Source organism: Hydractinia symbiolongicarpus, chromosome 7 (genome assembly GCF_029227915.1).
Source record: "Hydractinia symbiolongicarpus strain clone_291-10 chromosome 7, HSymV2.1, whole genome shotgun sequence".
Taxonomy (NCBI): Eukaryota; Metazoa; Cnidaria; class Hydrozoa; order Anthoathecata; family Hydractiniidae; genus Hydractinia; species Hydractinia symbiolongicarpus.
The window spans coordinates 12,194,916-12,216,997 of record NC_079881.1 but is presented as its reverse complement, the minus strand read 5'-3'; the positions used below and the strand labels follow the sequence as shown (position 1 = coordinate 12,216,997).

The window sequence follows — 22,082 nt, the reverse complement described above, 5'->3', positions numbered from 1 at the left end:
GCGTCGACATGCTTACCTTCATCGCCATATTTCTTGTCTAATCGCGCCCAAATTTCATTGATGTCATCTAACGACTCGACCTGTTCTTTAACGTTATCATTTAAGTAAGATTTTAGAACAAACGCGGCTTGATCGGTCTTGTATGCGGGGAGTATATATTTGACAAAATCGCTTTTGAATTTAGGATACTTTCTTAAGTTCCCGCTGAATGATTGAAATTTTAGTCTCTCCAAACGCAATCCTGACGAAGAAGCATGTGTTTGTTGCCTATGCCCCCCAAGGAAAACACGGGCCTCTGATCGAAGTTCATTACAGCGTCTCCATGCATCAAGGAAGCGCTCACTCTCTTCTCGGGTTGCTTCCTCATCTTTTAATGTCGACATGTATTCTTGTTGCACTTCTTCACAAACTTTCATCCTTTGATTTACCGTATTCTCTACCTCCTTCATTATCACAAATTCATCCTCAGTGTGGTCGCTGCTTCTTGACACCAAAAGTTTTGCCATAGATTCCATGCATTCTGACAGTCTGGTCAATTCAAACTCCCTTCGTAATTTCAGCGTTAGCTCCCTTTCTTTGTCACGTTCTAACTCCTTTTTTGCGTGTTCCTCAGCCTCTGATTTCTGAATAAACCAATTAGTTTTTTCTTCCAATTCACAATAGACGTTATTTAGTTCCTCTATCCAATTATCTTCCGTTTCTTGCTGTTCCGATGCCAAGATCGAAACAAATTGATCGTGCTTCTCCTGCACCACTATCCAAGCTTGTCTGAGATCTGAAAATCTATTTTTAATAGTGGCGAGAATAGCGTTATTTTCAAGAGATTTTCGTAAGTTGTTAGCTTGTCTTGTGTAAGTTCTTTTAGCTTGTATGCGTTCCCTTTTCGCATTCGACTGATCGGGTACATCGTTTTCTGTGGTGCTCATTTTTGGGGCGGGTCCGCAGTTTATAGCTGGCCGGTCCGAAATAGCCCCAAAGTAGCGTTTATTGGTCTACAGTGCTAATTGAAGCTACGAAGTCGCTTCAAAATTATGGCTTCCTCGTGATTTTTTTAAGATGGCGATTTGGACAGTGTTCTTGCGTAACATTAACAGTGAATTAAGTACATATATAAATTCAATAAATTCGGATATTCAGTTGATCTTATAATCGGCTTTGCGATACATCAAGTGTAGTTAGTAATCGAATGTTTTGTGGATCATACAGATAGAAAACAAATTTGTGGAAATGTATAATCAAACATGAGACTCTCTTGGCTTGGCAAGTTCGATTACCTATACAATGAACAAAATAAAACTTTAGTTCTGAACATAATCAAAAATATAAGAAAAATCGTTAAAAAAGAGACTGTCATTTTCTCACTTTTCGACCACGTATTTGTCGTATTGCATTCTGCTTTCTCAGCTGCCTTCTTAGCGTCTGTACTCTACGATATCGTTTGTTTATCTTGTGCACTGCCGGTTGCCGAAAGCGTTCCGCGAACGAAGTTCGAAACAATTGATTCTATTTGTAATTTTATGTGGAGCTTGCAGGTTTTTTCACGAAAAAATAATGAGAACTGGTAACGAAATTTATGAAAAATGTATTGTTTAGAAAAGCAAGCTGAATATACCAACAAAGATAAAAATAAAGTGATAGTGATAGGTAGAATTTTTTTACTATACGTTTTTTATAACAAACATACTTTTTGGCAAAATCTGAGGCTGGTTTTCTTTTAAAATTTAGATTCCAGTGATAATGATGATGACGATCCAGTATCAAATAATCGATTAACATGCAACCTATTAGAAACAGGTAATTGGTGAATGTTTTGATCTCCTTTAAAACTAAATGCGAGAAAAAGTATTTTAACATAACAACCTCATTCCCATAACCTATAATTTAGGAATTTTTTTTAAATTGTCTTTTGTGTCCTATTTTCAGACTTCATTTACTATAACAACGACTTGACGCTTCCTATATTCGCACAAGGCAAAGGAAAAGCATCGGAAACAAATGATATCTTGTCAATGCTACTTGAGCAAAACATACCTCAAGAACGTTCAGTACAGCTACACCAGTGTACGTGACACACAATGTCGAATTTATAGTTGACACAAGCGCTCTTGGAGACTGGAGAGACGTCAAACATGACATGATGATCGGAATGTGTCGTAATGGTACGAAAACCATTTATTTCCGCACTTTTGATGACAAAGTCGAGGGAGGTACCAAGAGTGACTATGAATACAAAGCAACACGCTTTGTATATACTCATAAACAGTTCGCTGATTTCCACAAAGTAATTATAACGGTTACAGATAGATGCGATAAAATGAATAAACTTGTATACGTGCAGTATTATTTTGAAAATGGTGAACACGTTATCCCAGAGGCTGGGGATAACAGGAATTTCTCAAAGACATCGTTCTCTACGCGAAAGAGCATAAAGGCCTCTAAAAATATCAGAAATAATGGTAAAAAAAACTTTCATAAAGTGTTAAAAGCACGAGGGTTTGAACAAGCACGAACCATTACTGATTTGCCAAACTCGTACAAACATATTTATGACGTCATCAGAAAAAGCAGTAAAGCGACGTCTGTGCAAAGGTCAAGCTGGATCATCTTCTGCATTCCTTAGGGATGTGCGAACAGCGCCAGAAAAATCTATTTTTTTGGCATCAATCAACCAATTAAATGATTTAGGAAGATTTTGCTGCGAAAAAGATTGTTGGTGTATTTTGGGTGCTGATCCTACATTCAACATTTGCGACTTCAATGTCACCGTTACGACGTATAAACACCCTCTGTTAGTCAAAAATGGTACTGAAGAGCATCCTGTTATGTTGGGTCCTACGTTAATTCATTCGCATAAAACATTTGACTCGTATTATACACTACCATCAAATTTAGTTCGACTTAAGCCAAGTTTAGCACATTTAAAAGCGTTTGGAACCGATGGAGAGAAAAATGTGTACGAATCACTTAAGTCCACCTTCAAAGAAGCAAAACATCTTCTTTGTGCAATACATATGAAGGATAATATTTTGAAAAAATGTGCAGATCTCGGAATTGCAAGCGATCTCTACATAATTGAAATATTTGGCAAAAAGGTCGGAAACACAAAAGTGAAAGGATTAATGGACTGTGATGAAAAAGAATTTGACGAAACTTACGAACAGTTGAAAAGTTTATGGTTAAGAAGAAAATGTGGTGGTGAGTTTGTGAAATACATGGACGCCTACAAAAAAGAAGACATAAAATAATGTATGCTAGCATCAGTCAGAATTGGGTGTGGATTAGGTAATCCTCCAACCGACTACACGCAGAACGGTAATGAATCTATCAACTCGATGTTGAAAAGAAGTAAAGGTGTTGGCAAGCTTTCCCTAAAAGAAACAATCAAGCTGGTGCAGGACGAAGTCAATAAGCAAGAAGAAAAACTAAAGCTTGCTCTTGTTGGAAAAGGTTTGTAGTAGTTTTGTTTTGGTTTAAATATCATAGCATTCTCTTGCTCCAATTGTAATCCGTGTCTATATAGAAAAATGTAATTATCTTGACTAACCGTTCTAATTCTATTCGGTGTAGGTGACTGGAGAATCGCAGAAGAATACAAAGATAAGTTTCTTATTGGTGACAAGAAATACTATGTTATGTCAGCTGCTCAAAGAATCGCAGCTGTGAAGAAATTCAACGACTTCGTTTTACCTGAAAAGACGAAAGTGAGTGTAGCTGTCCAAAAAAAGAAAAGTGCTAACAACGATGTTCTCACTGTGGATATTCAAAACATTCCGAAATCCATCGTCCAAGAGATAAAACAAAAGGCGTGCGAATTGGTAACAGGAAATCTTATTTTAAAGGGGTTTGGTTCGTCGTACTATGTACGTAATGATGTGTTAAGAAGCCAAGCTTGAAATGTACCAACTCTAAATGTCATCAGTGTAAATGTTATGGAATTTGTGCTCATTCGCTTGCTGTTGCAACGTATTTGGGAATCATCAAAGTATTTGTACAAAGTTGCAACAGCAAAAAAGCAAAAATAAATCTCCTAGCAGATTTTAACAAAGAAGCTAATGCGGGACGGAAGAAATCAAAATCTACTCAAAGAAGAAAGGGTCCTGCTAACTTGAAATCAACGCCAGTGCAGTTTTACGTCAATCCAGTGCGAGTAAATTCAACTACTAATGGTGGCGCATCAACAACAACAACTACTACAACTGCAACTTCAGCAACTACCACATCTATTCCTACAGCAGCGAAAACATCTGCGAGTACTAATACACCTCCAACTACAGGTATAACAAAGAATTTAGTAAATCAGCCTTCTCAACCAGATTCTGCTCCACACTGTTACCAGCTGACATTGCTAAAATGTTGTCACAGGAACGTAACATGTTGTTATGGTTGTGGTGGGCGACACGGAAAGCCTGAAGAACCAAATGATTTGATTGTGGCATCAAAGACAAAACGCATATATGTTAGTCCGAAGTCGAAGGAGTTAACTCAGTCGCCCGACTTCACTCGCGTGTATTATCATCTAAAACAGTCTTGTCTTTCGAAATATGATAATTTTTTTCACTTTCGTCAATATTAGTGCCGGATGACTTAACGGCACATCTAACTGCAAGGCACAAAACTTTTGAAATCAATCGGCACACTTTAGATATTATTACATTTAAACTTTAAAATCTTTTGTTATACTTTAGAAATTTTTATATTGATACTTTAAACTCTTTTGTTATACTTTTTATACATATACTTTACACTCTTTTGTTCACAAGATGAAGAACTTTAACTTTATAAAAACCCTAACACCGTTTGCCAGTGTGATATCAACAAAAAATACTACATTCATATTCTCATCTTCGCTTAAAAAATGGTGTTCATGATTCATGAGACATTTTTTGATGGTGCGTAAAACGAGACAACGCTTTGTGTATGATTTCGATTTTACCTTTCTTAGTTTTTACCATTTTTTATATTCTTTTTTACAGTTTCTGTTTTATTCTTTGTTTCAACGTGTTTATATTTTTGAAATACCCCTTGTGTATGATTTTTATTTTACATCTTTTTTTAGAATTTCTGTTCATTCTTTGTTCAAACGTGTATATAACACACATTGGGAATGACTACCATCGACTTATCATATTTTCCATCCAAACGGTCCTGATTTTACACATCCGATACACAGTCCCGCGAAACTCTTAAAATATACATTTTCCAGGGTCCCGCGTCCCGAGTCCTGCGTCCCGCGTCCCAGGTCCCGAGTCCCGCATCCCGACTCAACAGGGTCGTCCCGCGTCCCGCGTCCCACTCTTCCGATATGCCTTTTTAAAGCGTGCAGTTTATTTTAAAATTTTAACCTCAACGCGGTGTGCAAACTGGTCACTTTATGAAACGTCATTTTAAGTAAACCGGCTTAAATCTCAGTAATTCAACTGGCCTATATTTTTAGACGGTGTGCAAACCAACCTCGAACCCAGGGCCTGTAGCGGTTTCATCCTCATATCAAAAAACGCTACAGGCCCTGGGTTCGAGGTTGTGTGCAAACCGGTCACTTTATGAAGCATGTCATTTTAAGTAAACCGGCTTAAATCTCAGTATAAAACTGGCTAATATATAAACGGTGTGCAAACTGGTCACTTAAAGGCGCGTAATCACCCTATGGGCAACTTTTTTTGAGGTACCTATTTTATTGTAAAATTTGAAAGATATACATGAGAAAACATTATCCTAAAAATTTTATTGAAAACTGACAACCAGAACATGTTCAAATCTTTCATAGAAATAGCAAACTCACCGCAATTTCTCTTAGCCTACAGAACCGCCATTAAATTTCATTGCACGAATTATGCGATAATAAACGCACGGCAAAATCGATCGCATGGTTGCTGGATTCATTCCATTACGGAAAAAATAAGGAATGAGGGGGAGTAGCTGTGTTTCCATCGTAATGCTTTTATAAATGTATCCACAAAGTTTCGAACATGATAAATCAGATAAATCAATCGAAGTTTCTGTGTTATTCTTTATTATTTAAACGTTTTAACTTACTGAAATCAGACTTCTTTGCAACACTGATCACTTCTTGTTGTTGTTTCTGAAGACAGCTTCGCCTCGCTAGCTGTCTTACTTTTTGATTATTTTACTTTGTTCAAACAGCTAGTCGCTACTTTTTCGAGACGGTATCAGATCTAGACAATTAGAATATCTAAATTTTGAGAATTTCCCCTTTCATGCTCTAAATTTAATTATCTCCATAGTGCTGCAACTATCTTCAACTATCACAATGAGCATTCTCCCCCGTTGGGTATTTTGGCTTATAATATGCAGTAATCCCTGTCAAGCTAATATAAAAAAGAAAGCGTGATAAGCATTAATTATCCTAATTTATAACCACGAGGCAATGCTGTGATTTCTTCTTTCTGTTTTGTTTTGTCTGGTCTCCAAAAACAATGACAAATAGAATAGAAGAAAACAAGACGTATGATATACGCAAACAACCTCGCGAATAAAGTTTACAAAAAGCTGTCTATCAAATTGGGATTTTTGTTACGAAGTTAGACACGACATATTTTACTATTCAGATACGCAATAATATTTGTTACACACTACGCAGTTACTTTTCAAAATTGATTTGTGAGATCTTCCTGAACAGAAAATTCCTCGAAATTTTAATTTTCGATGGGTCCGTCTTGGGTGAACCGACTGACAGGAAGAAGAAAGACCACAAACCCACAAACCCCAAAATTTGCGAAATTCATTAATTCAGTTAATTCTGCCTACATTCACTTTTAAAAAGTTTGGTGGAAACACCTTTACTTTACTAGTTAGTTAATCAAGTGTTTTGAACACTTGTCTTATCTTTTTAAAAAAGAAAAAAGAAAAAAAAAGTAAAAATAGTTACCAAGATGAGATTCGAACACAACCTCACGAGCTTGTAATTAAATTTAAGTGAAGAAAGTGATACGGATGTTTTTACGCGCGGCCACTTTTTTAAACAGAACCTAAATTTCTTTCCACTTTTTGATGCCAAGTTTTGCAAAGATAAAGCAAACCAAAAAGAACAGCATGGTGAACGAAGCCTAACCATATTGGCGATTTTATCAAACTCCATCTCAGAGCTCATTTAAAGTTAAGGCCGTTTGTTTACCTACGGTTTCACACGAACATCTTGCGACGGCCTGCTTATTAGACAAGAATAAGAGATCAACAAGACCGTTAAATATGGCTGCTGGAAAAAACAAACAATAAATTCAAGATATTAAAGTACCATTATTTCCATTTCTAGTACGTTTTACATCCTCAAACTTTCAGGAAAGTCATAACTCCGTCATTTCCCGAACGATTTTTAAAATTATTTTGTCACCACTAAAGACGCATTAGACTTGTAGTTTTCAAAAATGTTTTCATTTTTGATGAGACGCCGAATGAAAGCAGTTTAATCGCCGGCAAACGAAAACCCGCGATTTCCCGTAAATCCCGCGCTTGGCCCGTATAGTCGACTGTCGACTGAAATAAATAAATAAAATGTATATGTTATTTTTTTTCGATAAGAGTGATTACGCGCCTTTAATAAAACATGTCTTTTTAAGTAAACCGGGTTAAATCTTAGCATAAGACTGGCTAATATATGGACCTGTCCCTGCTTGGTTTTCCTCATATTGGCTTTAATGTATTTTTAAAATGGGACTTTATGCGCTAAGTAAAAACCGCCCTTAAAAGCCTTGAGTTCATTTCTTTTCTTCTTTTTCAGTTTTCGTTTCATGTACCTAACGCTTCCTTTTGATAAAAATATAGATTCTTTATGCTACCATTCACACAGTCGAAAGAAACGAACCAACCGTTTCGACTGTTTGATATAATTTCTTACTTTTTAAAAATGCAGGCACTTTTTAACATTTAAATTAAGAGAATATTTATCCTTACCATCCATTTATTGCACCTTTTTATTAGATGGATAAAAATAGAGAACTTTACCGAAGCCTTTAGGATTGGACGGCCACTTTCATGAATGGCTCTTTTGTCCAATAACAGTTAATAATTCAGGACGATGGTAGAAGTCCAACTCTCCCCGTGGCCTGGTAAATTTAAACATATACGAGATATATTACTCCTATCTTGTTTTCACATCTTCCTAAAAAACGCAAAAAGCACCTTCCTCAATCTTACCCAGTGTTAAGCTATTGAATTTGTTTTATTAGGAAGCGCATGCGCGTAACTTGTGTACTTGGCTTGCAGTGCAGAATCCGAAAAAAAAACTTCGTTTTCCGGAATCTTTAAAATCGGAAAACATCGCTGTAAGCAAAATAAAATACCTTCTATGTGCGTTATGTTTGATTTTACTTTGGATAAATAAATACCTAAATCTCTATCTTTACTTTCAGTATTTATAGGATCAAGGGTGTCCATACTTTTTCCTCAACTCATTTATATCTCTCTGTAACTAATCATTCGAAGATCGATAGACATTTAAAAGATGCAGAGATTGATTAAAAATTCTCTTTCCATAGCCACTTAAGATACTTAGTTCTTGTGGCGCATAATTTAAAAAAAAATACACCACAGGCCCATTGTGGAAACATTACGCGTAGTGTGAATAGCGACTTGCAAGTAAAAGAATGTAAAAATAGCTGTACGTATGTAAAAGGACTGAATAGCTGTACGTGCGAAAAAGAACTGGTACGTGTGTACAAGAACTGAATAGCTGCAGCTAAAGTTTCAATTACCGTTATTCGTTATATCGTTAATTTAAATATAAAAAAATCGAAAACGAATAAGCATAATTAATTAATAAAAGGTGTTTTAGACAGACTGCATTTTGACTAAATTCTGCTGTTGATTCTCCATGCTAGTTGTGGATAAATTTAACTTGCGCAAAAATTAATTTGCGCGAATTCGTTCATTTTGCTATTGCGCGAAAATTATCACGCGCGAAACATTTTTTTTCACTGCACGAAAATTAGTGTGAATAAGGCAGCTGAAAAATAACAATAATACTGTCCGATTTATAAATTTCTGCAACGTGAAAAATATGTACCACCATGACGCCAACATGAATTGACAATCAACATCGTCCCCAGGGCATCTTGTATCTTTTCTGACCCTGAGACGGCGATAAAGATACAAGATGCCCTGGGGACGAGGTTGATTGACAACATCAGACATCCTATGTCATTACACACTCTAAATTTTTAACTGTTTGAGAATTAATTTCACTATGTCGTGCCAAAAACAGTAACTAGTAAACAAGGAAAATTCTTTTTAACTTGTGTGGCATTTTTGTAAAAGAGCTGTATTATTGTATGTTTAAAACCTTCGTGTACATATATTGATGGTGTTGCATTACAGTAACTTGTCAATCCGTCTTTAGATACTTGCGGTTTAAATTGTGAGAGAAAAAAAAACAACACAAATGTTTGCTCTCCAAAGATACATTTCAACACAGCTCCAAATTTTTTCATAGATTCAAAAATCCTTTGTCAACAGGTATGAGTTTAAAGTATTACTTTTTACAACCTTAGATATTTGTTCTCTTTTAATTAGATTGTATGTTTTTCCAAGATATATTGATAAAATTATCAACAAACTTCAACTTAAAGTAAGTCTCGTTGGGGAAATTTTTAAAGTTTATTTTTGACTTGGTCTGCGTTCAGCTATTTAAAAGAGGTTTAACACAGTGGTTCTAAAGCATAACGGCTAATAACAGATACTTATCATTATAGGGTGCAAAAAGTCTGCAGGGCCCTGGGTTGTATAACTCACTTTTGTTTAAATTTTTCACCTTCGTAATTTTAGTGTTACTTCAGTGTAACACCGCTTGAGCAAATGGTACCTTGTGTTTTTGTAAGTTTATCCTCACATTATATTTGTATTTTTTTGAGAGACACGTGTATTAAATCCTTTTTATCTTGTTTAGCACAAAAGAAGATTTGTGTTACTGAAGTTAAAGCTGTGAAGTTTTCGTGTGTTGTAACCGTAAAAATGAGATGCGAAGGTCGTCCTCTATTTTTACACTGTCAAAAACCTATCGTGCCCAAATAAATATTTCTTTTAACCTTTGACTACATGTTCGTGCATACCATATATTTTAATGTACTCTTTTTTAGTTAAAAAAGAATGATGAACATTGTATTGGTGCTATTGTTGTGGTCATCAGTTGCAGTGAGTTCTACAAGTAAGATTATTTGTGATGCATTTAAAAAATTATTACGATAAATGCAAAGGTGGATATTAAGATTACGCATGAGAGTTGAAATTCTTGCTAAGAATCAGTAGCGCAGTCATGTATTCCGCATGAGAGTTGAATTTCTTTCGTAGAGTCATGGCGCAGTCATGTATTCCGCATGAGAGTTGAAATCCTTGCTAAGAATCAGTAGCGCAGCCATGTTTGTTATTTTAACTTAACGTTTTAGTGAAGTTTAAGCGGTCTACGAAATAGGGTAATATTTTCGAATCTGACACTCGACTGATCAATGCTTCATGTCGTTTCAATTCTTTTTAATAGTGTGAGAAGAATCTTACAACAATTTCGAATCTATTCATATTAGAATTTCAACAGTTGTCTTCTTTTAAAAACTTGCTGAACTTCTTTCGTTCCAATCTAAGAATAATGCTAATACGATTTAAATGCTTTAAAACAAGAATCCCGCCTTATTTCCGCGCCTTTAGTAAACCCGCTTTTATTTTTGAGGTGAAAACCGATAGCCCCTAGCGGGATACGCGTTAATCCATCCAATCCTAAGAAGAATTTTTCTTGGGAATTAATTCTCGCAATTGTGAAGAAAGAAAAAGAACTAGCAAAACAAATACTAGTAGCAAAATGTGTGCAGTGTAGTTAGTGTGATTACAATTGGTGATTAGAGTGAAGAGTCTTTTTGCATTTGTGTCTATCTTTTATGATATCTTTCCATCCCTGTACGGACAATAGTTTCAATTTGTTTTCGCAAGCATTCTTTTTGGCGAATGACTAATTTTGTATATTCGGCGAGAAAAATTTTTACGAGAATGAGTTCCAAAAACTACTTCTCTTACGACTTAACAAGCGTCTGTTTTTTATGAAGATAACAAGCTGAAGTTTATTTTTTAATTAGGTGTGGCTGACACCAGCTATTGCGAAGTCTATAAGGGGGATATCTGTGACCAAACTGACTATGATGAAAGAAACAAAAAGATCTTAATATATAACGATGGAAAAACAACACAGAAAGAAAAAGAAAAGAAGCTCACATATTTGTTGTCGAAATTATCCAACCATCCTTATTCTTCGTGTTTTGTTTTTCTTCGACAGGTGTTGTGTTACCGCTACTATCCTGTCTGCAAACGTGAGCATGGTCGTCCTTTCTACGTGATGAATATTTGCAGAAATGATTGCAATCAAGCAAAGGAATCGTTGTGTATGACTCATTTAAGAAATGTATCGATATTAAAAGAATTGATGGGAGACAGTTGTAGTAACTTACGACAATCAAAATGTCTTGAGTTGCTTGTGCCAAGTAGGTTTTTCTGCATTTCAAATACAAGAACAAGCACAAGAACAGGCACTGCCTCCTATTAACAAAATAAATAAACTTAGAATTCGTACTAACATTAGATTCAATGATTTTCGCTCATTTTTTATTTTTATCAACCAAATTTTGAACCACATTTAGCCTCTCAAATCTATGATACATACTATGATGAAAAATCATTCAGTTCTGAGAGGGTATAAGGTTTTTTAAGGCTGGTAAAGGATGACGTACCAAAAGGACACGTTTAGCTTATTAACCCAACCACCGCCACCCCCTCAAAAAACAGAATCGTTTAGATATTGATTTTGCCACCAAAGATATTTCTCTCAGTTCTTATAAAACATTCAATTTATACTTAATTTAAAAACATCGTCAGTAAAATAGTTGAAAGCTAAAACATAAAGTTTTGATACGTTCAGCTTTTAAGTCATAGATTTAATTTTCATTCTACTCCAATTAATTTCAGCCAATAAAACTGCTATTGAAGATTCGTGTTTGCTCGATCACCTGGGACAAGGTAAGATAAAGTTAACTGTTTTTACTTTTTCAGGTGGCACTTTATAGAGATTATCGAGACATCATCTCCATGAAGAGATGGATTAAGTAGCACTTTCAAACAAATTTAGAGGACAGTAACGAAACACATATTCGTCTGACTTTGTGTTAAACAATGCCAATGGACTTCAAACTTAACATGTCGCTTTCGGACACAAATTTGGGCAGATTTGCAACATTTTTGTTTTTCTTTTGAATTTTAGTCTGATCTCGTGATGATTGTATTGTTCATCAAGATAGCATATTTATACGCGCTCATTCGAGGGCGGTGTACTCTTTGGTCATTACATATATGCAAACATACATCCAATTTTACACGATTAAAGAATTAAAATACAAAAAACACTAATTTGGTTGCAATGTTTTGTCTTATGAAATACTCGCCAAATACTATTTTATTAAATAAGCAACTTTATTTTAAAAGCAGTTAATTTAGAAAGGCGCTCATTAAATATTTTTAAACAAAGAAGGGTTGATGATAATTTGAGGGGCGGTGCTCACTCGAGATCGTACTTAAGGTGGCAGTAACCCTTTTTTAGCTGTCCAAATAGCTGAATTGTTTACTCAGTGTTTTATTTATACCATTTCTTTTACTATTTCCTAAAAATATAGGCCTTAATAGTCAGAGTCAGTAGAAATCTCTATTTAAAAATGTATCATAAACAAGAAAACAATCAGCTTCTACGTTTTACAATCTCGTTATTTTTCATCAGCTTCTGGTTTTAAATGAACCTTGGGTTAACCCTGCTAAAACGGTGTGCGGTTTTTTTTTGTTTATTCTTATTTTTTTAACAATAGCCTTTTGTTTTTTTCAAAAGATTCTTTGTTAGCATCCCCTGCTGCATCGAACACTGTTAAAAGAAAAATATTACAAATAAAAAGATTTCCGTATCATGGCTGCATGGTTCAACAAGCATGTCTGAAAATTTTAAAGTAAAACGAAAATGCTATCGAAAGTTATAGCTCATGCAGTGTAGCATAAGGAAGATCGTCTTAAATTTCTACATAATGCGCCATCTTTGTTGTTATTAACGTTTTTTTTTTAATAATTACGTCATTTTTTTCTGTACATTTTCGCAAGCGCGTAGGCTTAACTATATTCGGCCAGAACTAATTAATTATTCATGATTTATTTTAAAGAGAAATTGTTGATGCTAAATATTTTTGGTGAAAGATAATAGTATTTTAGCCATAAAATCGTGACAAGTGTGTTATAACAGAAAAAATTATGGATATATAGTCTGAAAATAACCTTTTGTAACTACCACCTTAAAAGTTAACTAAAGTGCACAAAAATCTTTTTACTGTTGATTTAAATTCCCACCTTTGTTTACTTCAAGGTAGTATATAAATAATGTGATCATATGATTTTGTTAGAAACACGCACATCTAAACTAAGCATGCGCAATGCAGCCATCGTAAACTTCTCCGAACGGTTAAATATGCAACAAATCCATCACCATGAGTCTTCAGTTGGTAAAAAACTTGTTTGCGTTCAGAGAAAACAACATGTATCATATCTTCTACGACATTCCGACTTAAAAACAGTATTTCAACTAAGAAATCTTGACATTGCCCATTTGGAATCTCGTCTGATACAATCATATTGTTACATTTACAACACAAATAGAAACGCTTATGAATGCATACACGTACCATTGGGAATCTTGAAGGTGTACACCCCGGATAAATATTTAAGACTTCGAAAAGTTTTCATTTCTCTTGTAAAGGAGAATCACAATGTTTTTATACGAGGTAGTGGTACTTACAATCTATGCGGTGTGTTTTTCAATTACACTATACAACCAGAGGAAAGCAAAGTGATTAGACTGCATGCTACATCAACCCAATCTTTACCAATGAGTTTGATAGAATTGTCACATCCATTAAAAAGCTTTCCAAGTGATCTAGAAGAAATTTTAACTCAAAGATTTAGACTAATCCGCACTTTAATTATCCATAAACCAACATGGGACGTAGTATGGTCAGCAAGTGGTAGAGTAGCGGCGTTTAAAGGACACTCGTCGATCGAACTGGGGAAAAAATCGATTAACAATGTACAAACTGAATTCATAGTCGGACAGGAGCGTGCGTTTTGGGTTTTACGAATGTCAATGAAGTTAAAATTGTCACAATTGTTAAATATATTTTTGACTTCATCGCAGATTGCATCAATCCCATTGCTGAGTAAAAAATGGGAACACGGTTTTGATATGCAAAAGGTAAACATTAAATTCGTCATTTGGTCTCCGCTTTAAAACTGCGTTGAAATATATGTATCGTTTGCAATATGTCTTTTTAAACCGATAACAAGAAAAACTGTGCAGATAATCACAAATCACAAGTAGATTGCTATGTTGCGTTTAGGTTGATTTTACATTCGCAACTGACGGAGTTCTTCTTCCAACATCCAAATACCTTCAATCACACTTCAAACTTGCTAGATACTACATGCAAGATAGAATCAAACAAGGTATGACAATCAAAGCAAGAGGGAAGATATTAGGATTAAAATCAAGAGATGTACTGCTCTCTTTGGCTCAAGATGACACAACTTTTGACTTAAACTTATCAATGAAAGAAAATAAAGACACAACGATGGAGATCAAATTCCGTGAAAGCAAGGATTCGAAAAACTGTGTGGTGAACAGGGTAAGATGATCAGGTGGTTTGCTATTAAATAAAACACCAAATCAAATTGTTTTATTTCTTTGCTCTCTTTTTTGTCTTTATTTTAAGCATTTTTTTATTCTTAATGCATTATTTAAGTTTTGCAAACTCGCAGAAATGATTCCGCGAAAATTGGAAATTTTTCCCTTTTGGTTGTTTGTTTGTTTTTTCAGCCATTCTCATTATCAGTTAATCAACTAATTCAATTACTCAATTAGAATCAAACTATTAATCATAGCTAGCTAGACAAATCTGTGTCGAGTGCGTTTTTGATATGTTTCTAAAACAGCTTTTTCACCTATACTTTGTGGTGAAAATGCAGTTTGTCGTATGTGAGTTTTATTAAGCGCTCGTACTGTTAGTTGCTATTTTTAAAGCTTACGTTAATAAAAAGGGAAAATTGACCCTTAGCTTAACTTATTGCTAAAAAATTTAAGCTGAAGAATTTGGATGAGGGTCAGTAGGGGGTTTTTATTTTTAATTAATTTCTAAACTTTTAGTCTTGTGTTGGTACGTTTTTCAAAACTGTAATTTTGTACAACACTGGCGTAACAATGCTAAGTTTTATGCAGCCAAGTTTTCAACATATAAATTTAGACAAGAATGTTGAACAGTTTATTTCTATTCATTTTTAACAATATTTTAGAAGAGTGAACAAAACTGGAAAATTTTTATCAAGCGAATGGAAAAACTTCAAATGATTGCAGATAATAAAGGAAGCCGGACAATCAAAATTAAAAGTTCGTGCACGCATTGTTGTGAAATGCCACATAAGTCGCTTCGTTCGGTGAGACTAAAAATCTATCAGAAATCATTCGCAAGTATGTACGCCATATTTGGTTTTGGGCCGTTTGTGAAGAACTTTTTCGATATTGATGTTGTTGTGGCTGAAAACACATTCCTTCGGCATTATCAGTTGACAGGTCTGAGCAGCAACTAAACTTTAACGCAGAGAAGAACTTGGGAACGAGATTGAGCTTATTTTAGTTTATAAGATTTTAAGGTTCGATCTATAGTAACTTGAAATATGAGTTTTTTAGAAGGGAACGACTAATCTTATCAAGATTGGCAGAAAAACAATTTGCAGTTCTAAATACATTTTGTAGCAACAGAAGCGCGTCGGTGCTTGAGATAATATATCTATCCAATGAAGTTAATTTCATTTTTAGTTTTTACAATTTTCAGTATTGAGATCATAATTCTATGCAATAAAATTTATTTTATATATTTTTAAAATTTTCAGTATTAAGCTCATATTTTTATGCAATAAAATTTATTTTTTATCACTAATAATTTGCCACTGGATTTTATTTCCTTATTATCCTTAAAAATAACGCTTTACGAGACAACCACAAGCTTCGACAAACGCCATTATAGACCATCCCAAAACGGTGAGCAGGGGTGATAATATTTATGTGACGTCATCGCCAGATTTCAAGACCAGAAATTGTCAAAAAAGCTAAGAAAAATAATTAAATGACTACCTAATCCTTTGAACTTTTTTGAAATCGTTAATTTTCAGGAAAAAGCGGGTATATTTATGTGTATTTTATCAAAGAATACAATTTTTTTATTTATCCCTTTTTGCAGCGATATAAAGCAGCAGTATATTAGGCAGTTGACAAAGACACTAAGTTTAATTACAATCTCAACCTCTTTTCCAGGCCAATAGCGGGGTTTGAACCGGCGACTAATGGATAGCGCCCCACTGCTAGGGTTGATATATCGGTTTATTGATTTCCACGCGGGGTGAAATCTTTAAAATCGCCAGATGGAAGATAGATTATCTAGAGACAGCACAGAGCCTGGACGCTGCACAGTTGGTGGTAGATAGATAGATAGATAGATAGATAGATAGATAGATAGATAGATAGATAGATAGATAGATAGATAGATAGATAGATAGATAGATAGATAGATAGATAGATAGATAGATAGATAGATAGATAGATAGATAGATAGATAGATAGATAGATAGATAGATAGATAGATAGATAGATAGATAGATAGATAGATAGATAGATAGATAGATAGATAGATAGATAGATAGATAGATAGATAGATAGATAGATAGATAGATAGATAGATAGATAGATAGATAGATAGATAGATAGATAGATAGATAGATAGATAGATAGATAGATAGATAGATAGATAGATAGATAGATAGATAGATAGATAGATAGATAGATAGATAGATAGATAGATAGATAGATAGATAGATAGATAGATAGATAGATAGATAGATAGATAGATAGATAGATAGATAGATAGATAGATAGATAGATAGATAGATAGATAGATAGATAGATAGATAGATAGATAGATAGATAGATAGATAGATAGATAGATAGATAGATAGATAGATAGATAGATAGATAGATAGATAGATAGATAGATAGATAGATAGATAGATAGATAGATAGATAGATAGATAGATAGATAGATAGATAGATAGATAGATAGATAGATAGATAGATAGATAGATAGATAGATAGATAGATAGATAGATAGATAGATAGATAGATAGATAGATAGATAGATAGATAGATAGATAGATAGATAGATAGATAGATAGATAGATAGATAGATAGATAGATAGATAGATAGATAGATAGATAGATAGATAGATAGATAGATAGATAGATAGATAGATAGATAGATAGATAGATAGATAGATAGATAGATAGATAGATAGATAGATAGATAGATAGATAGATAGATAGATAGATAGATAGATAGATAGATAGATAGATAGATAGATAGATAGATAGATAGATAGATAGATAGATAGATAGATAGATAGATAGATAGATAGATAGATAGATAGATAGATAGATAGATAGATAGATAGATAGATAGATAGATAGATAGATAGATAGATAGATAGATAGATAGATAGATAGATAGATAGATAGATAGATAGATAGATAGATAGATAGATAGATAGATAGATAGATTAGCCTCACAAATATCGAGGGATATACCCTGTCTATTATTTCCAGGAGGGCCCATGGCGTAGATGGAGAGTCCTAGAGTATTTAATGCTCATTTTAAGCTACGCAGACCCAATTAGAGCACGCGCTCTACTAGACAACTCCCGGCAACATCCAACGGCCCACACAGTGTGCCATCTTCCCAATTTCCCTCACATGGCTTGGGTTAACCCGGGGCTATGGTAACATTCACTCGCCCATGTTGAATCGCCGTCAAGAGGAATCGAACCCCGGTCTCCCGCACAGAGTACGAGAGCTATAACCACTAATCTACGGCGGTACAGATACTGTCTACTCTCACTTTATCGCATGGCATGGTTTGCAGGCAAACGGTAATATTCAACCTCGTGTTTAGATATCGTTCTTGAGAGTCTTAAAACAGTTCTCTTCTCCTGCTGGTTATTGTTAAAAAGCTCCTGAAAGGACTAAACATAGCTGTTAAAAGATATTGATAGCTGATATTGTTAGCTGTTAAAAGATATTGCGTTGCTTTCTGGAAAACCTTCCAGAATATATATTTACCTCCAGAATACATCTTTACAGAAAATTCGATTGGGGTGATTGAACTTGCTTAAGTAATAAATATTTTAACTTAAATTTCCCTGTAGCTAGCTTTAGCTATAGCTAGCTATATACAGTATATATTTTTTCCATTTAACAGTATTTTAAGCATAGCTATAGGGCTATAGCTATATAGATGAGATAGCTAGATGTTTTTAATGTTTACAAAGTTAGCTATGGAATTTGTGCGTGCATATAAGAGAGGCAAAAATGGAGTACAACATAGGGCAAATTAGCTTCTCTTTTTAAAGCTTACCTGCTACTTCAAAACAACTAAATATCACACTTAACTAGCTATAGCACTAGTATTTTTGAGTGATTATATATATATATAACCTTTTAAATATGGTAGAGAAAAAGTGACGCAAGTACAATATATACACCAAATTTTTTTTTGTTCAATTGTTCGCTTGCCGTTTCTCGACTCATAATTTTATTGCAGCTTTGAGGGCAAGCGTAATGTAAACGTTGCACCGGCTAACGTTATAAGATATCAAATTAAATTGATATTTTGATGTTTTCATTATGTGTTAAAAAATTAACTCCAATTAGTGTGCATGCTTATCGCGAATTAACACCAGATGGAAACCAAATATTTCTAGACCAACAAGAAAGCAATAAACTGGGGCGACAGGTATGCTAGGGCTTAATATATTTAATTATGGACTGATGCTATTATCAGAAGATGTTGTCAGTTGAAATGTTACTTTGACTTTCATGAAACTTTAATAACTTGTTTTTAAAATAGACTAATGTTTTTGCAGCTGAGTGCTACACAACAGTCACACCAAACATTGGAACCATCTTTACTAAATTAAAACACATGAACATAAATACAATCAATTAATACCGATCATTATAAACAAATATGGCGGCTGCTTAAAGTGCGTTATTGCAGCGTGCTCTGTTGTTTTCGTTAACATTTTTATTTAGCTATACTTCTACTTTAGAGAAAAATAATTTGAATCAGTACAGTTTAACACTTTGGGTCGTAGATCGGTGAAGTACTGGAAATATAAACAGAATGTTGAAAAGTATTGCGTCAAACTTTTTGCAGTCCGCAGGAAATTGTAGGTTGTTCAGAAAACGGTAAACGAATAAGTTTTTAAGGAAAACCTAATCTATGATATAATACCCGTATACGTCTGTCTGTCACCCAAAAGGGTAGCTGTAGTAGTGAGATACACAAAATGTGGTAAATAAAGGACAGGAAAACCTGTGGATTTATCCACCGACTAGTCTATATAATATTACGAAAGTTGTGTCCGTCTGTGCCGGGTAAAGTGAATATTATTTTTGAAGTCACCAAAAAATGTCTCATGTTAATCGTGAAGTTAAATGTCGCAACGTAAATAACGTATATATTTAACACCAATAGTTTAAATTTAAAGTAATAAAGCTATTACAATGCAATCATAGTTTCATCTGAATTTAAATTTGTGTGTGCAGCGATTGTTAGGAATATACAAGAAGCCCTGCGGCTTAAAGATTTTCGCCATTCGTGACATACTTTTCACGATTTTATAGCCATAATACATTATCTTTCACCAAAAATATCCAGCCTCAACAATTCCTCTTTGAATTAAAACTCATGAATAATTAATTATTTCTGCTCAATGTAGCTTTAGTCTACGTGCTTGCGAAATTGTACAGAAGCAAATGACGTAATTATTAAAGAAAACGTCAATAACATCAAAGATGGCGCATTATCTTCATTATGCTACACTGCTCGAGCTTTAACTTTCGATAGCATATAAACTCTAAAATAAAGTAATGTTCATTGGATAATAAAACATTTTGTTGCCCTGTCAGGATTCTTATTGGCTTAAAACTCATTTTAGCCTCGTTCTCAGAAAGAAATCTGTCAAAACGAGGATTTAAGCTTTAGCTTAGATTTAAGCGTCTAGGCTCTGGCCTGTCTCTATCTCCCGATTTTAATGATTTCACCTTCGCCGGCGGAAATCAAAAATAGCCGCATAAATATTTAGCCATGAAGAAATGCACGCAATGAATCTCTTTTTCTTATTTTTAGGTTCGACATTGACAACCAACACTCGGCAGAGTATTAAAAAAAAGAAACTCGACAGAGTATAAAAGCTAGATATTTAGACAATCAGATATTCAGACTTATCAGATATTCAGAATTATTTGGTAAACCTATTGGTTACTTATTGGTGAACTTACTGAATTTATTAGACCTACTGCAAAACTATGTGTTTTTTAAATAATACGACAGAGGTTTCTCTAGTTTTTGAAGGTTGTTTTTCTTGGTCACACATCTCCACTAATATTGTGAACCCCGCGTATAGAAACTGCCGCCGCATGGTTTTTTTTCTTTCCGGTGATGTTGAAACTAATCCTGGGCCTTACTCTATTTTAAAGTCGGTACAGGGATCTTTTCATCAAGGGGATGTCAGGCTTGGAACTTTTTTTGGCACACAATGTATGTGTAATTCCCTGTTTGCGATCGTTTGGTCGGTTATTAAAAAGGTTTCTTTTTGGAACCCAGGTGATCTTGATCATATCCTCTGCGAAGGAACAAAGTTGTACACGAGCCTAGGTTACACAAACCAGTACTTGAGTGCAAGTGACCTCCCAAATAGTTTGACTGTTGAAAACGAGGTCATACAAATACAAAGTTTAGAAAATATTTCTCATATTGTTACAGATAATAGCACTACTTTACGTACATTTCATAATTCATCACATTCCGATAAAGGACAAGGAATACTGGGCATTATAAGCGGCGTTAGTTTTGCTATAATTTGGGGTCATCCACAAATTTATTTATTTGATCCTCATAGCCGAAATAGTTTTGGACAAATAACAGAATGTGGTACATTAGTCCTTTTAAAATTTGATTCATTACAACAAGTTGAAAACTACATACGCGAAATATATGTGTCCCCTGGTCAAGGAAGGTGTCTCGAAACTCAATATTTTAAAATACCGACAACTGAACAGATGACCGACAACATTATGCTTTCCATTCGTAGAAAGAGAAAACTAGATCAGAACAAAAGTACCGTAAATCCGAGAGAGGCCGAATAAAGCAAAAAGAGTCAACAAACACTTATAGAAAAACAGAACATGGCCAAGCTAAGCTAAAAGAGTGGATATGCAATTATCAAAAAACAGACCAGGGCCAAGCTAAACTAAAAGCGTCGATAAGCAAATATAAAAAACCGAACAGGGCCAAGCGAGGCAAAGAGAGTCCATTACTAAATATCGTGACACTGAGCAGGGCCAACAAATGCAAAAAACTGCAAAGAAACGACATGCAGCCCAAGAAGGTAAAGCAACCAAACGTAAGCATGTTAACAATTTGCCCGATTCTAATGAGAAAATAAACCAATTTAAGAAATGCATTGAGAATGGACCATTTTATATTTGTGTCATATGTAATCGTTCTTTGTATAAGCGGTCAATTAAATTGTTTCGCCATGTCGATTATACTGCCATTTCGGAAGAGCACTTTCGTTTCAGAATACAAAGTTTTGATGGCAAAGAATATATATGTACAACATGCCATTTGAAACTTACGAAAGGAAAAATTCCTTCCCAAGCTGTATCTAATAATCTTCAAATATTTGATCTCCCAGAATCAATGAGCACATTACGACGATTGGAAAAAATCGTTATATCCAAAAGAATTTTATTTAAACGAATTGCAATAATGCCCAAGGGTCAGTGTCCCAAAATAAAAGGGGCTATCTGTAATGTTCCAATAAAAGCTGATGAAATAAGCAATGTCTTGCCAAGAGGAATGGACAATAATGGTGTAGTGCAAGTTGCGTTAAAAAAGAAACTC

At 34.4% G+C, this 22,082-nt stretch overlaps 1 protein-coding gene across 1 annotated transcript; it reads left to right on the top strand.

Moving 5' to 3' along the window:
* Nucleotides 1-2,197: 2,197 nt before the first annotated feature.
* Nucleotides 2,198-3,380, top strand: LOC130649165 (uncharacterized). The gene has a single exon (XM_057455396.1). It carries the CDS (start codon nt 2,547-2,549, stop codon nt 3,243-3,245), a length of 699 nt encoding a protein of 232 aa, XP_057311379.1. The 5' UTR covers nt 2,198-2,546; the 3' UTR covers nt 3,246-3,380.
* Nucleotides 3,381-22,082: the final 18,702 nt, after the last annotated feature.